At 46.9% G+C, this 13,980-nt stretch overlaps 1 protein-coding gene across 5 annotated transcripts in view; it reads right to left on the bottom strand.

The window, feature by feature from the left end:
* PLEKHA2 (pleckstrin homology domain containing A2) overlaps positions 1-13,980 on the bottom strand; it is a 66,642-nt gene that overhangs the window by 40,929 nt on the left and 11,733 nt on the right. For all 5 annotated transcript variants that reach the window (XM_069572995.1, XM_069572998.1, XM_069572996.1 and 2 more), the window contains exon 2: positions 11,350-11,513. In XM_069572995.1, coding sequence (XP_069429096.1) covers positions 11,350-11,490 — 141 coding nt within the window. In that variant the 5' untranslated portion in view covers positions 11,491-11,513. The remainder of the gene's footprint in view (positions 1-11,349; positions 11,514-13,980) is intronic.

The following is a 13,980-nucleotide window of genomic DNA, read 5'->3' as shown; positions in this document are numbered from 1 at the left end:
TGGGGCAAGGCTTTCATGCTCTTATCTGGCTGTCTCTTTCTAGTGGACACACGCCAGCCCCGGTTCAGCCAGGATGGACGTCATGAAGTATCAGTCTCTTGGCCACCACAACCCCCAGCTCCTCACTTCCCTCTTCCAAGGCTGGTCATAGTGACCTCAGACTTGGTTGAAGGCCTGGGCTCTATTTAATCCCCTGGACACGTTCAAGCTCCAGGACGCCAACTGATGGCCATGGACATGGTGCCAAAACCTTCAACTCAACACGCCGTCTCCTTGTCCCTTTGTTCAACTCAGCCTCCAGCCCATTTGCCTCAAACTCCATCATCACATCCCCTCTCCCTCTAAGTGGTTCTCTTCCCAACTTCCTCACATCCATCAGCCACTCCGCATTCTCCCCCACTCAACTGGGTAACATACCTCTGAATGTTCTACTTCACCCTTGGGTCAGTCACCAAGCTTGCCACCGACTTGCTTCAGACAGCCTTCAGATCTGACCCCTCCTCTCTGTTCCCCCTACACCACCCCCTTCAGACACCGCGGGAAGGTGTGGGACAAATTCCTCACTGTTATCCTCAATCCCAGGCCCTCCCACTTCCCTGTACATCCTGACGTCACTGGCAGAACAAACTTGAACAAGTAGCATCTCTAAAGTAGTACTTTAGAGTTTGTCGGAGCACTCTCCTATTCATTTATCTTCACAGCAACAATGTCAGAGCTAGAGGTAACAGAGGCTCAGAAAAGGGGATGTTTTTTTCCTAACACACAGCTTAATGAGTTCATCAAGTTGTCCTGTGCTTGGCTGATGTAACTAACACAATAGATTCTGAAGCAAAATCTGATATGCAGCACTTCTCACAAAGGCGAAATCACCTGCTTTGTATTAGAGGCATTTTAAAAGATAATAAAAAATATAATTTGTTTGTATATAAATATACTATACAAAACAACAGATGTGTACAACAGATACACTAAACAAATGCTGAATCTAAAGCAATCTAAAGCAAAACCTGACAACAATATAACCAAAAACGTATTTTAAGAAAACTAAGAACAGTCATCACCACGGTTCTACATAGTAAAACCTCTGTTAAGCTTCATAGCTTCTGTCTCTTCAGGTGCTAAATGCAAACTACTTTGCTAGCATGTGAGATGAGCGCAATTGTGCAGTAGTTTGAACATTCTTTGGAACCAGAGATCAAACTGCCAATATCCGTTGGATCATCAAAAATGCAAGAGAGTTCCAGGAAAACATCTACTTCTGCTTTATTGGCCAGGCCAAAGCCTTTGACTGGGTGGATCACAACAAACTGTGGAAAATTCTTAAAGAGATGGGAATACCAGACCACCTGACCTGCCTCCTGAGAAATCTGTATGCAGGTAAAGAAGCAACAGTTAGAACTGGACATGGAACAACAGACTGGTTCTAAATAGGGAAAGGAATATATTGGCTGTATATTGTCACCCTGCTTATCTAACTTATAGGCAGAGTATATCATGCAAAATGCTGGGCTGGACGAAGCACAAGCTGGAATCAAGATTGCAGGGAGAAATATCAATAACCTCAGATATACAGATGACACCACCCTTATGGCAGAAAGCAAAGAACTAAAGAACCTCTTGATGAAAGTGAAAGAAAAGAGTGAAAAAGTTGGCTTAAAACTCAACATTCAGAAAACTAAGATCATGGCATCCGGTCCCATCACTTCACGGCAAACAGATGGGAAACCATGGAAACAGTGTCAGACTTTATTTTGGGGGGCTCCAAAATCACTGCAGATGGTGGCTGCAGCCACGAAATTAAAAGATGCCTGCTCCTTGGAAGAAAAGCTATGACCAACCTAGATAGCATATTAAAAAGCAAAGACATTACTTTGCCAACAAAGGTCCGTCTAGTCAAACCTATACTTTTTCCAGTAGTCATGTATGGACATGAGAGTTGGACTATAAAGAAAGCTGAGCACTGAAGAATTGATGCTTTTGAACTGTGGTGTTGGAGAAGACTCTTGAGAGTCCCTTGGACAGCAAAGAGATCCAACCAGTCCATCCTAAAGGAAATTAGTCCTGAATATTCATTGGAAGGACTGATGTTGAAGCTGAAACTCCAATACTTTGGCCACCTGATGCAAAAAGCTGGCTCTTTCAAAAAGGCCCTGATGCTGGGAAAGATTGAGGGTGGGAGGAGAAGGGGATGACAGAGGATGAGATGGTTGGATGGCATCACTGACTGGATGGGCATGAGTTTTAGCTGGCTTTAGGAATTGGTGATGGACAGGGAAGCCTGGTGTGCTGCGTCCATGGGGTTGCAAAGAGTTGAACACAACTGAGCGACTGAACTGAATTGAATGCAAACGACTAACATGATTATCCCAAAGTGCTTCTTAGTTTTTACTTCTTTTTAATTTAAACAAAGCACATCTTGTTATAAAAACAAGAAGCTTTCTAAATGACTAACATTAACAAAGAAAGCACACAGAGCACTTATAGTATTCTATGCTAAGTCTCAAAAAGTCCCTACACTATTTTAATTCTTAAAACACCAACTTCTTAATAATTTACCCTAAGCAGAATTTGCTTTTTGGTGGAAAAAAAAAAAAAAAGAGAGATCTGTTGCTTGAAATCTTCTTTGGGGAATTTTTTTTTTTTTCCCCAAAGGAATTCTGCATTCTTACTCTAACCCAGAATGGACAAAAGCATGCCAGAAATTCCACTTAGCCCTTGAAATCATGTGTTTACATGGATAGTTAATATACCAATTACATAAAATCCATGCATTAAAAACACTCTGTCCCCCAAATTTCTGCAGATGTGAAAGTTACACCACGAAAGTTATATGCTGAGAATATTTCTAGACAGACACACAAGAACGTGGAAACACTGGCCGCCTCTGGTGAGCGGGACACGTGACTGGGGGCCAGGAGTGGGAGGGAGAAACTGGTCACTAAATCAGTTCTCCCAGATTCTGAATTATATACCATGTGTATGTACTGACCATTTTTAAAAGCAAGTTATCTTCCTGGTTCTTGGCATTATCATAGGTTCAGCATATCGTGCAAAAGTCTTTGGCCAAGCCGCATAAAATCCCTGGAGGGACCCTAGTTCCCCTACGAGGGATCAAACCCAGACCCACAGCAGTGAAAGCACTGAGTCCTAACCACTGGACAGACAGCAAATTTCCCCAAAATCTTTTAAACATTGTTTGAACTTGTTTGAAATCAGCAACGCTCAGAAGAACGGCTGTTCCCATCTACCATTCCCGGCCTTGAACTGCCACGTTTCCCAGCCTCCAGCCACCCCCTCAATCCGAACTGACATGAACCAATCTTCCTGTTACTGCTCGTCCTGAATCCGGTGGGCTTTGTACCCTGACAGACTCCCTCGGTTTGTGTCAAGTCTGAAGTCAAGGAGAGACTCTATTAGCAACCAAGGGCCTCTGTTCAGTCTTGAATGGTGGATTTTTCCTCAGATTCCAGGGCTGTTCCCTGTACTTGGGCTCCTAAGTGCATAGTTACAGCACTCCCCTAGATTGCGTCCTTGGTGAGTATGCTATGCGGCGTTCAATACACCGCAACCTTAAAGCTGTTGCTCCATTTTACGTTCATTTCAAAAATCTGAACATAAAGTGAGTACATACTTGAACTCTCGGTAAAGAAATTAATTGTTAATAAAATAGTATACTCCCCCAAAATCTTTTTAATATTGTTGGATTTCAGCGAAATTTTGCTCAAGGAGGATTCTGATACAGAAAGCACAAGTTTTTAAACATGGCAATTTTGCCTAGCCTTTAAGACAAAATTATTGTTCATGCCATAGTACATGTTAATATCATTTTCTACCACTCTTTCATATTCTTTCTACTAAAATGCTGCCAAATATCCATCTTTATGTCAATACAGCTAAAGCTCTCCGTCCCTTTCAAAGGAAAGAACTGCTTTCAGCTTCAAAAAAAAAAAAAAGCAAAGGGCTTTTATCAGGGTCCAAGAGTTACCAGGAGAGATGTCATCTTTTTGGATACTATGGTGATCCACAATTCACATCATGGCCTTTGGAAAATAAAAACATCTGCCTATTTTTTGGCAAAAGAGAGAAAACACAATCTATGGAGTAAATCTGACAAGAACAACTGTCTAAGTGCAATAATACTGTTTTCATGCTTCGATTTATCCTTTGTTTGGGGCCATATAATTTAGTCTCCCAATTACTTATCCAAATGGGCATCACAAGAGTGGAATGTAAGTGTTGCCACACAACTGAAACAGAGCTGGTTACTCAGTCGGTAACAGAGTAGAGCAGCCTAACGAAGGAACTTCTCCTTTTCTGTCATGATAGGGATCAACGTTAAAGTAAAATACACCTGCCATGACTTCAGTGCAATGTTTGACAGGAAATCTAGCCAATGTCTGTCCCTATTCAGGCATTATCTGTGTCCTTAACGTTGTCAGCAGATTGATTTTTAAATGCATGAACCAAGTCAGGGGCCATAATCAATAATATTGAAACTTTCCATTTATAGGGTCCTTTAGAGCTAATGGGTTTCATCCTCTACCTGTTTGGTGCCCTCTGTCTGGAGTTAAAAGCAACTTGATTGCATACTTCAGCACACAGATTCTAGACTCTTTATCAGGCACTCAAGGCTGTACCTGGTCTGGCACACATACCCGCCGAACACACACCCACGACCAACCCTCCCCAGCAGATGCAGCGATGGCCTCCTATCTCTGTTTTGCATCTGAGGGCTGTCCTCAGCTACTGGATCCATTCTGTCCACCTGCAGAGGGCCGGAACCCTGACAGTCCAGCCTGGGGGATGCGGAAGCCAGCCCCCTTGGGACAACTTCGAGTCCCCCAGAACATAAGGCTAAGCCCATCGTTTGCCAACTTCTGCAGGAGCGCTGGCCCTATCTGCTCCCTCCCATTCCCTGTCCTGTTGCCAGCTCTCTTCTTAATAAAGAGCTTGCTACGAATCCTAGCTTCGGTGAGTCTTGGTCTTCTGGGGAACTCAGAACCCTGAACACCCTTGAGGCAGGCAAGCTCGCCTTTTCTCCTGGGTGCCACCCCTGCTCTATAGTGGCACTGTTTCCTTGTCCCCTTGTTTCCTTATCCACTTCGGCTCTGCTCCAGACAGGGTGCACAGCAATCGAAAGAGATTGTTGCTGTTCAGTCGCTGAGTCGTGTCTGACTCTTTGCGACCCCATGGACTGCAGCGCTCCAGGCTACTGTTAAGTGAAAACACTTCAACCTGCAAAATGCACAACAAATGTGCATCACCTGTAGCCATTACGACTCTAACCTCCCTCATCCTTGCAGACCTGGATCTAAGCCACCCCTCCATGAAGGGGGGCCCAGCAGTTTTCTCCCTGCCTCAATTTCATCTAATCCTCTGTCTCCTCACCTACAGTGCAAGCTGCACAAAAGGCCCAGACTCTGTCTTAGGCACAGTTGCAGCGTCAGCATCTAGGCTGGTGCCTGGCATATGGGGCATATTTAGCAAATATGTGATAAATAATGATGCTGAATTTCAAAGATCCCACTCTAGTCTCAGTCCCTTAGGAAATGGAAGGGTGAAAGGCCGGGTTAAGGATCACCCAAAGGGCCCACGATGACTTGCCTAACATACAAAACACCTCAGGGCCAGAGTCAGAACCTGATCCTTGATCTCTCGTCTCCCAGGCCCATCCATCCGAGACTCCACCTCCAGGCCCTCCATCTTCCCTGGACCAGCAGCACAGAGGAAAACTGCAGCTCCTTCTCCTGCACCCAAACTAGTGGCATCTGGGCTGTTCACTTTAACAACATGGTGTGTGTGTGTGTGTGTGTGTGTGTGTGTGTGTGTGTGTGTAACTCAGTTGTGTCCAACTCTTTGCAACTCCATGGACTATATAGCTCGCCAGGCTTCTCTGTCCATGGAATTCTCCAGGCAAGAATAATGGAGTGGGTTGCCATTCCCTTCTCCAGGGGATCTTTCTAACCCAGCGATGGAACCTAGGTCTCTTTCATCACAGGCAGATTCTTTACCGTCTGAGTCACCAGGGAAGTCCGATGACATGCTACCTTGTTGTAAAGACGGATTGGCATTTTTACCACTGTAGTTTTATGTATGCTGTTTTCATTTTGCCAACAAAATCTCAAGTTTTCTGGTGGCAAAGACCTCTCTGAATTCCCCTCCACGTCATCTCCTCCGCATCAGCATGGGGTTGAGCACATGTATCAGGTGGAAAGAGGCAGACAAAGGTGAAGAATACAGGGACCAGTGGTGGTCCTTGGTGGTCCAGTGGTTAAAACTCTGAGCTCCCAACGCAGAGAGCCTGGGCAGGGAACTAGATCCTGCATGCCACAACAAAGAGCCTGCATGCCGCAACTGAAAGATCTCATGCAGCCAAATTAATATTGTTTAAAAAGGTGAAGAGGGTAGACACTGGAGTGAGACAGACCTGGCTCTGTGTTTACCACCTGCATGACCTTGAACAAAGCTGCTGACCATCTCTGCACCTTGAAGAGGAAATGCTGGATTTCCCAGGTCCCAGGATTACTGAGAGGACCTTAACGAGATAACATGCAAAGCATTTTGCACAATGGCTGGTATACCACACCCACTCAGTGAATATAACTGCAGCCAGTGATACTGGTAGCAGCGGTAGTAAAAACAGGCTCCCAGAGACTTCCAAGGGGTTTAAACAGGCATAGATCAGAGACTTGGGTTCAGGAAAAAAAAAAAAAAAACCCAGCTTATTAAATACCGAAACCATTATAGTAGGTGTCTCCTTTTCCCTATAAACTTAAGACGTTCAGTGACGACACACATTCCCCAGTGTCCCTCTCCACAGGGAAGGACCAACCTTACCCAGGTTTGCTCTTGGGGATCACCTTCCACCCCTCTCTCTGACCCCCTGCTCTCTGCTTCATCTCACTCTGCAGAGCTTTCGCTTGGTACAGGCTCTCGTCCCAGGCCCAGGAGAGCAGTGTTGGACACTCTCCATTTCACAAAGGCATCTCTTTAACAGCCTCGTTCATTCATTCAATGAGCTCACATTTATCAAATACTGGACACTGGGGATCAAAAGCCAGACAAGCACATGCCCTCTAGGACCTCCCAGCCCTGAGAGTGTCCTGGCCTTCTTTATCTCAATCAGAGACTCACGTTTGCAAGCTCTCCTTCCTCCCAAGCAACACTAAGGTGACTGCCCCGGCCATAATAGCAGGGGAGCTGGTGTCAGATAGCCGGCGTTAGGATCCCGGCTCAGCCACTTTCTTATGACATAACCACGGGCAAACTTCCTCCCCTCTCTGCCTCACCCACCCCACCTTTAGAATGAGGACAGTGATGCCTGCCAACTAGACCTGTCAGAATGAAATGAAAACCCAACGACCCTGTATGGAAGAAGAATCTTAAAAAGAGTGGATACATGTATATATATATATATATATATATATATATATATATAACTGACTCGCTTTGCTATATACCTGAAACTAACACAACATTATAAATCAATTATACACCAATAAAATTTAAGAAATAAAAGTATAAGTCTGAGAGTGAGGCAAAGACAATAAAAACATTTTTCTAAATATTACTGTTGGAAAAGGTCCTAGAGTACTTGTACCCAAAATGTCTACAAACTATTATGCAATAAAACCATGTATTTACATGTCGGTTGCTCAGTTGTGTCTGACCCTTTGTGACCCCATGGTCTACATGTAGCCCGCCATGCTCCTTTGTCAATGGAATTCCCCAGGCAAGAATACTGGAGTGGGTAGCCATTCCCTTCTCCAGAGCATCTTCTCAACCCAGGGATCAAACCTAGGTCTCCTGTATTACAGATGGATTATTTACGTCTGAGCCACCAGGGAAGCCGAAAATCATGCATATACTCAAAGGAAAAAAAAAACAAAGAAGTCCTTAGAATAGTGCCTGGCACATAGCAATAAATGCTCACTCTACCATTTTACAGCTTACAGAAAGATCTAGCTTTTAGAGAGGATAGCTGTCTGGCCATTAACACAAATGAAGGGCTAAAGCTAACAACTGAAGTACGATGTTCTGAACTATTGCTATGTCACAGCAAGTCTATCCTTTTTTAGGCATCTGCCAGCCAGCTGAAACCTCTGCTTCCATGGGAAATGTAAAGAATCCCGAGCAGGGACCCAAGCTCTATTTGTAATCCAGACTCGAAGAAGGCTGTAGCACAGAGAGCATCCTGACAGTGCAGGGGGTCAGAGAGGCTCAGGAGGCTGCCCTGGGCAGGGTGGGAAGAGCCTCAGAGGTGGACCCCAGAGACCCTGGCAAGGAGGCCCGAGGCATAGCATCCCAGGGAATTGTAGGTTCTAGAACCACAGACAGCCAATCAGAGGGCAGCACAGAGCCAGGGAACTCTTGAGCACTGGTAACAGTCCAGATCTGAGACGGTGACCCGGTGGTCCTGGGTGATCCATGCACTCTCAGGGGAAGAGAGCTGGGCAGGATTCCCTTAGCACCTGAATTTTTTTTTTCATTTGTTTTTAATTGGAGGATAATTGCTTTACAATGGTGTGTTGGTTTCCGCCATACAACAACATGAATCAGCTATAAGCATACATATAGCCCCTCCCTCTTAAGCCTCCCTCCCACCCCACCCAAGCACATGAATTCGGGTTAAAAACAGTCCTAGTAGAAAGCAAGAGCTAATCCCCTGAGCTAATAAGACAGGTGAGCAGAAGGTACACAAAGAGAGAAAAGGGGAAGGATAAGACCCAGAGACCCCAGCCCAGGGCTCAGGCCTGGCCCGTCAGAAGCCAAGTCTACTGGCATCCAAGACTTGATTGCAATCCCTCTCATGGTGGGGAGGCAGCACCTTAAATGCTACTTCCTTTCCCAGCGGACATGTTGCCCCAGCCGTGGGCACCCGTGCAGAGCAATGCCGGGAAAATGGTGCAGCAGAGCCCGAAGGCAAACCCAAGACCAACACATCCTAGGAGGCCAGCATTCCTGATCCACCCAGAATGGGAGAGATTGTGTGTGGGTTTCACTCTGCACGCTCAGCATTTTAAGTGAAAGACACCCACAGAAGGGCTACCAGGGATGTGGGTGAACCATGGGGCTTCTATTTAAGTCTTTCCCTGAAAGGGGCTTCCCAGGTGGCTCAGCGGTTAAGAATCCGCCTGCCAAGGCCAGAAGACACGGGTTTGATGCCTGGGTCAAGAAGATCCTCTGGAGGAGGAAATGGCAACCCACTCCAGCATTCTTGCCTAGGAAGTCCCATGGGCAGGGGACCCTGGCAGGTTACAGTCCATGGGGCTGCAAAAGAGTCGGACACGACTGAGTGACTGAGCAACAATAACTTTCCGGGAAAAGGCAGCTGGTGGCAGTGACCTTAGTAGGTTGTCCGTATCTATAGCGTTTTCTCTCAGCCATCGGATCCACAGGACACATGCCAAAGGTCTCTAGTGGGTGAGCCCCCGGATATTTTGCACTTTCACATCTTACGGCACAAAGCCTTCCCCTAACACTCAGCCTCTCCTCTTCCCAAATCTCTGAACGAAAGCCGACCCTCAGCCGCATGCCAGCCCCCAACCCCAACACGGCCGTGAGCCATGACCTTGCCGGGTCCAGGGGCCATGCCAGGCTCTGGGGCCCCATCCCATCCAGGGCAGCAGGAAGGAAAGAGCCAAGAGCACTCACGGGGCCAGAAAAAAAAGACCTGAGATCCCCAGTCAGGAGCAGGGCAACTTTTTCCCAGACTAGTGATGACTCGAGGAATTCCGGGCACAGCACTAAAGAGCCTCAGGCGCCGTCTCGGTGCTTGACCCCCACAGAACCCCGAGCCAGGCACCCAGTTCCGCTGTGTGCTTGCCAAAGGCAGTCCCAATGTGAGCCTCCGTTTCTCATCTGTGGCAAACTGGGTGGCCCCCAGAGTCACCTCCCACCCAGGATCCAAACAGGTCCAACCTTTGTCCAGTTCAGGGAGCCAGGTCACATTCTCTGCTGGGGCGGGGCCCCAGGCTGGAAGAGCGGGAATGGCCATGAGACTCAGCCCTGCTGAGAGGAAAGAGGAAGCGCTGCCCAGAGCCAGCATCCAGCGCTGCCAGCCTCTGCGAGGGTGAAATTCCTGCATCCTTTCTCTTTTTCAAATTTTAATTTAACTTAATTTAAAAAATTTTTAATTTTTTGGCTGTACTGCATGGCATGCTAGAGCCTAGTTCCCCAGCCGGGATTGAACCTGCACCCCCCGGCACTGGTAGCTCAGAGTTTTAACCACTGGACCACAACTCAATGCTCTGTGGTGACCTAAATGGGAAGGAAATCCAAGAAAGAGGGGACACAGGTATATGTACGGCTCATTCACTTTGCTGTACAACAGTAACTGAGAAACGTTTTAAAGCAGCTATACTCTAATAGAGACTAATTTTTTTAAAAGAGCAGATAATCTCTCTGAAGCTCTATCTTCTCATCTGTAAAACAGATGATAACAATACCTACTTCATAGTTGTGACAGAGTCAGTTCACACTGGCTCACGGGAGTCAGCTGTTAGATTTCTGGAAATCTGCAAGCCAGTTGTAATGATAGCCATCATTAATAACTAAACTGTATAGAGTTATAATTAAATAAAATATATTGAAATTTTAAAAAATTACTGATGGTGAGAAAAGACACCAGATCCCCACGGGGCAGGAGAAGACGAGCTTCCTTTTCTACAATCTGGGGTGGCTTCTTATGCATGTATATGTGTGTGTGCGTATTGTGTGTGTGGAGTGTTGTGTGTGTGTGTTGCATATGTATGTTGTGTGTGTTGTGTATGTTGTGTGTTGTGTGTGTTGTGTGTATTTGTGTGTTTGTGTGGAGTGTGTTGTGTGTATGTTGTGTGTTGCATGTGTGTGTGTTGTGTGTGATATATGTGATGTGTGTGTACTGTGTGTGTTGTGTGTGTACATTGTATGTGTTGTGTGTGTGTATTGCTTGTGGTATGTGTACATGGTATGTGTTGTGTGTGTTGTGTGTATGTTGTGTTACATATGTGTTGTGTGTATTGTGTGGTGTGTGCGGTGTGTTGTATTTGTATGTTGTATGTGTTGTGTATATGTTGTGTGTGTTACATTGTGTGTATTGTGTTATATATGTGTATGTTGTGTGTTGTGTTGTATGTGTATGTTGTGTGTGTTGTATTTATATGTTGTGTGTTGTGTTATTTGTGTGTTGTGTGTTACATGTGTGTTGTATGTTACATGTGTGTTGTATGTTGTATTGTGTGTGTTGTGTATATGTGTGTGTTGTGGGATTTTTCCCCTCCCTTCCGACCAGCAGGCTGTATTGCCCAAGAGAGAGGACCCCCCAGTGATGACCGGGCAGCCATCTGTGCCCTCCCTGCCACCTCTCACCTGGGGGTTGTCCATGTACCAGAGCAGGCAGTTGGCCTGCGTGTCCAGAATAAAGTACCTCCGCAGAAACTTGCCGCTGTTCTCATTCTCCTCGATGTCCAGAAACCCACAGATTCGGTTCTGCCGATCCACATAAGGCATTCCTGGGCTCTGCTCACATCACCCTGCATGGCGGGAAGGGAGAGGCTGTGAGAAGAAGGGCGAAGCGGGTGCCTCGCTCTGGCTGACTCACCTCTGCCAGCAGGGAGGCCGGCACCCTCTCCCACGGGCATCCTTCTTCCCCAGGGCCCCAGACATCCCACCCCAATCAGACTCCGGAAATGTCCACCAACTCTGTTCCACAAATGGTCACCAAAATCCATTAACATGTATTCAACTAACTTCCCTGAGGCTCCACTATGTGCCAGGCAGAGTGCGAAGCATCTTCACACTCACGGAGAATGTAAGCCCAGACTCTGGGTCAGGGGCCTGAGTTCTATTCCCAGTTCTGGCCCCTTACTGACTGTGTGGCCACAAACTGTCTAACCTTTCCAGGCCTCAGTTTCTGCCTCTGTAAAACGGGGAGAGTAATGGGACCCTTATGGCAGAAAGTGAGGAGGAACTAAAAAGCCTCTTGATGAAAGTGAAAAAGGAGAGTGAAAAAGTTGGCTTAAAGCTCAACATTCAGAAAACGAAGATCATGGCATCTGGTCCCATCACTTCATGGGAAATAGATGGGGAAATGGTGGAAACAGTGTCAGACTTTATTTTGGGGGGGCTCTAAAATCACTGCAGATGGTGACTGCAGCCATGAAATTAAAAGACGCTTACTCCTTGGAAGAAAAGTTATGACCAACCTAGATAGCATATTGAAAAGCAAAGACATTACTTTGCCAACAAAGGTCCGTCTAGTCAAGGCTATGGTTTTTCCAGTGGTCATGTATGGATGTGAGAGTTGGACTGTGAAGAAAGCTGAGTGCCGAAGAATTGATGCTTTTGAACTGTGGTGTTGGAGAAGACTCTTGAGAGTCCCTTGGACTGCAAGGAGATCCAATCAGTCCATTCTAAAGGAGATCAGCCCTAGGTGTTCATTGAAAGGACTGATGTTGAAGCTCCAATAATAGTTCAGCCACCTGATGCGAAGAACTGACTTATTTGAAAAGACCCTGACGCAGGGAAAGATTGAAGGCAGGAGGAGAAGGGCATGACAGAGGATGAGATGGTTGGATGGCATCACCGACTTGATGAGCATGAGTTTGAGTAAGCTCTGGGAGTTGGTGATGGACAGCGAAGCCTGGTGTGCTGCAGTCCATGGTGCTGCAGTCAGACACAGGTGAGAGACTGAACTGAACTGAAATGCTTGGCAGACATGAAGCACTGATAAACACTAAGCATTATTATCACTTTTCAGAAAAGCCTTGTAAAGTAGGTCATAACCCAACTTTACATGTAAAGAAAATATCACAGAAAGAATTACTGCTCAGTCGCTTCAGTTGTGTCCAACTCTTTCCAACCCTGTGGACTGTAGCCCGCCAGGCTCCTCTGTCCATGGGATTCTCCAAGCAAGAAAACTGGAGTGGGTTGCCATGCCCTTCTCCAGGGGATCTTCCCGACCCAGGTATCAAACCCATGTCTCTGGCATCTCCTGCAAAGCAGATGGCTTCTTTACCACGGAGCCACCAGGGAAGTCCAGAAAGGACTTAAGCTCCAGTACAAATACTTGGATAAACTCTGCTGGGAATTCAGGTGCAGAGAGCAGCCCCCAGAGGCCTCAGCCCTGGCCTCACTTCCTTCACTTCACTATTTCCCAGAAGCCATTTGTCATCGGAAGAGTGAGAGAGCAGAAGAACACCCATCTGCAAACAGCTCCCCTGATTGCAGAACAGGGTCCAGCGATTTGAGACAAGCCACGCCCTGGGCCTCCCCAGTTCTGGTTTCCTCCTGTCTGATTAGCCGATGTAAAAGCCCCGTTCTCTTCCCCACGAGGATAAGCGCCCTCCAACAGGCAGGCACGTCCCAGCTGAGAGCACAGTACACTGCAGAAGTGGGATGCAATGCCCGGGGGTTAGAAAACCCCACGCGACTGTCAGACCCTTGGGGACAGACCCCACTCACCCATGGTCCCACTTGAATAGACACAGGAAACAGACCTGTGGACACAGTGGGGGAAGGAGAGGGTGGGATGAATTGAGAGAATGGCATTGGCTCCAAGAAAGCAAAATTCACAGTGACACAAACCCGCCATGGCCCCGAGCCTATGACTAAGCTCAGAGAGATGGCTGGCTTCGGGCCATGCCCTGCAGACCCTGCGTTAGCCTGTGAGTGGAGATGCCACACCCGCAGGCCTCCAGGCCAGGAGGAAAGTCCCACAGGCAGAGACACGCATTCCCAAAAGGTGAGGCGGATTATAAGGATGTTGATGATGCTGTGATGGACTCTCTAAGGGGCCCTGCGGAGCTGAGAGGCTGTCCCAAGGGAAAGAAATACTCTGCTCACACACCAAGATGCCAGGGAAGAGCAAATCCCAGATTCTAGGTAAGGTCAGGCAGAAATTGGGCCGTGGGGCAGACGATTCAGGCAGGAGGCAGACAGGTCAGGGATCTGGTGGTAACTCACTAAGTAATTATGGGGTACAAAAAATATAGTGGGCCA

The sequence above is a fragment of the Ovis canadensis genome, chromosome 26 (genome assembly GCF_042477335.2).
Source record: "Ovis canadensis isolate MfBH-ARS-UI-01 breed Bighorn chromosome 26, ARS-UI_OviCan_v2, whole genome shotgun sequence".
NCBI lineage: Eukaryota > Metazoa > Chordata > Mammalia > Artiodactyla > Bovidae > Ovis > Ovis canadensis.
This window is presented reverse-complemented; position numbering and strand designations above follow the sequence as displayed.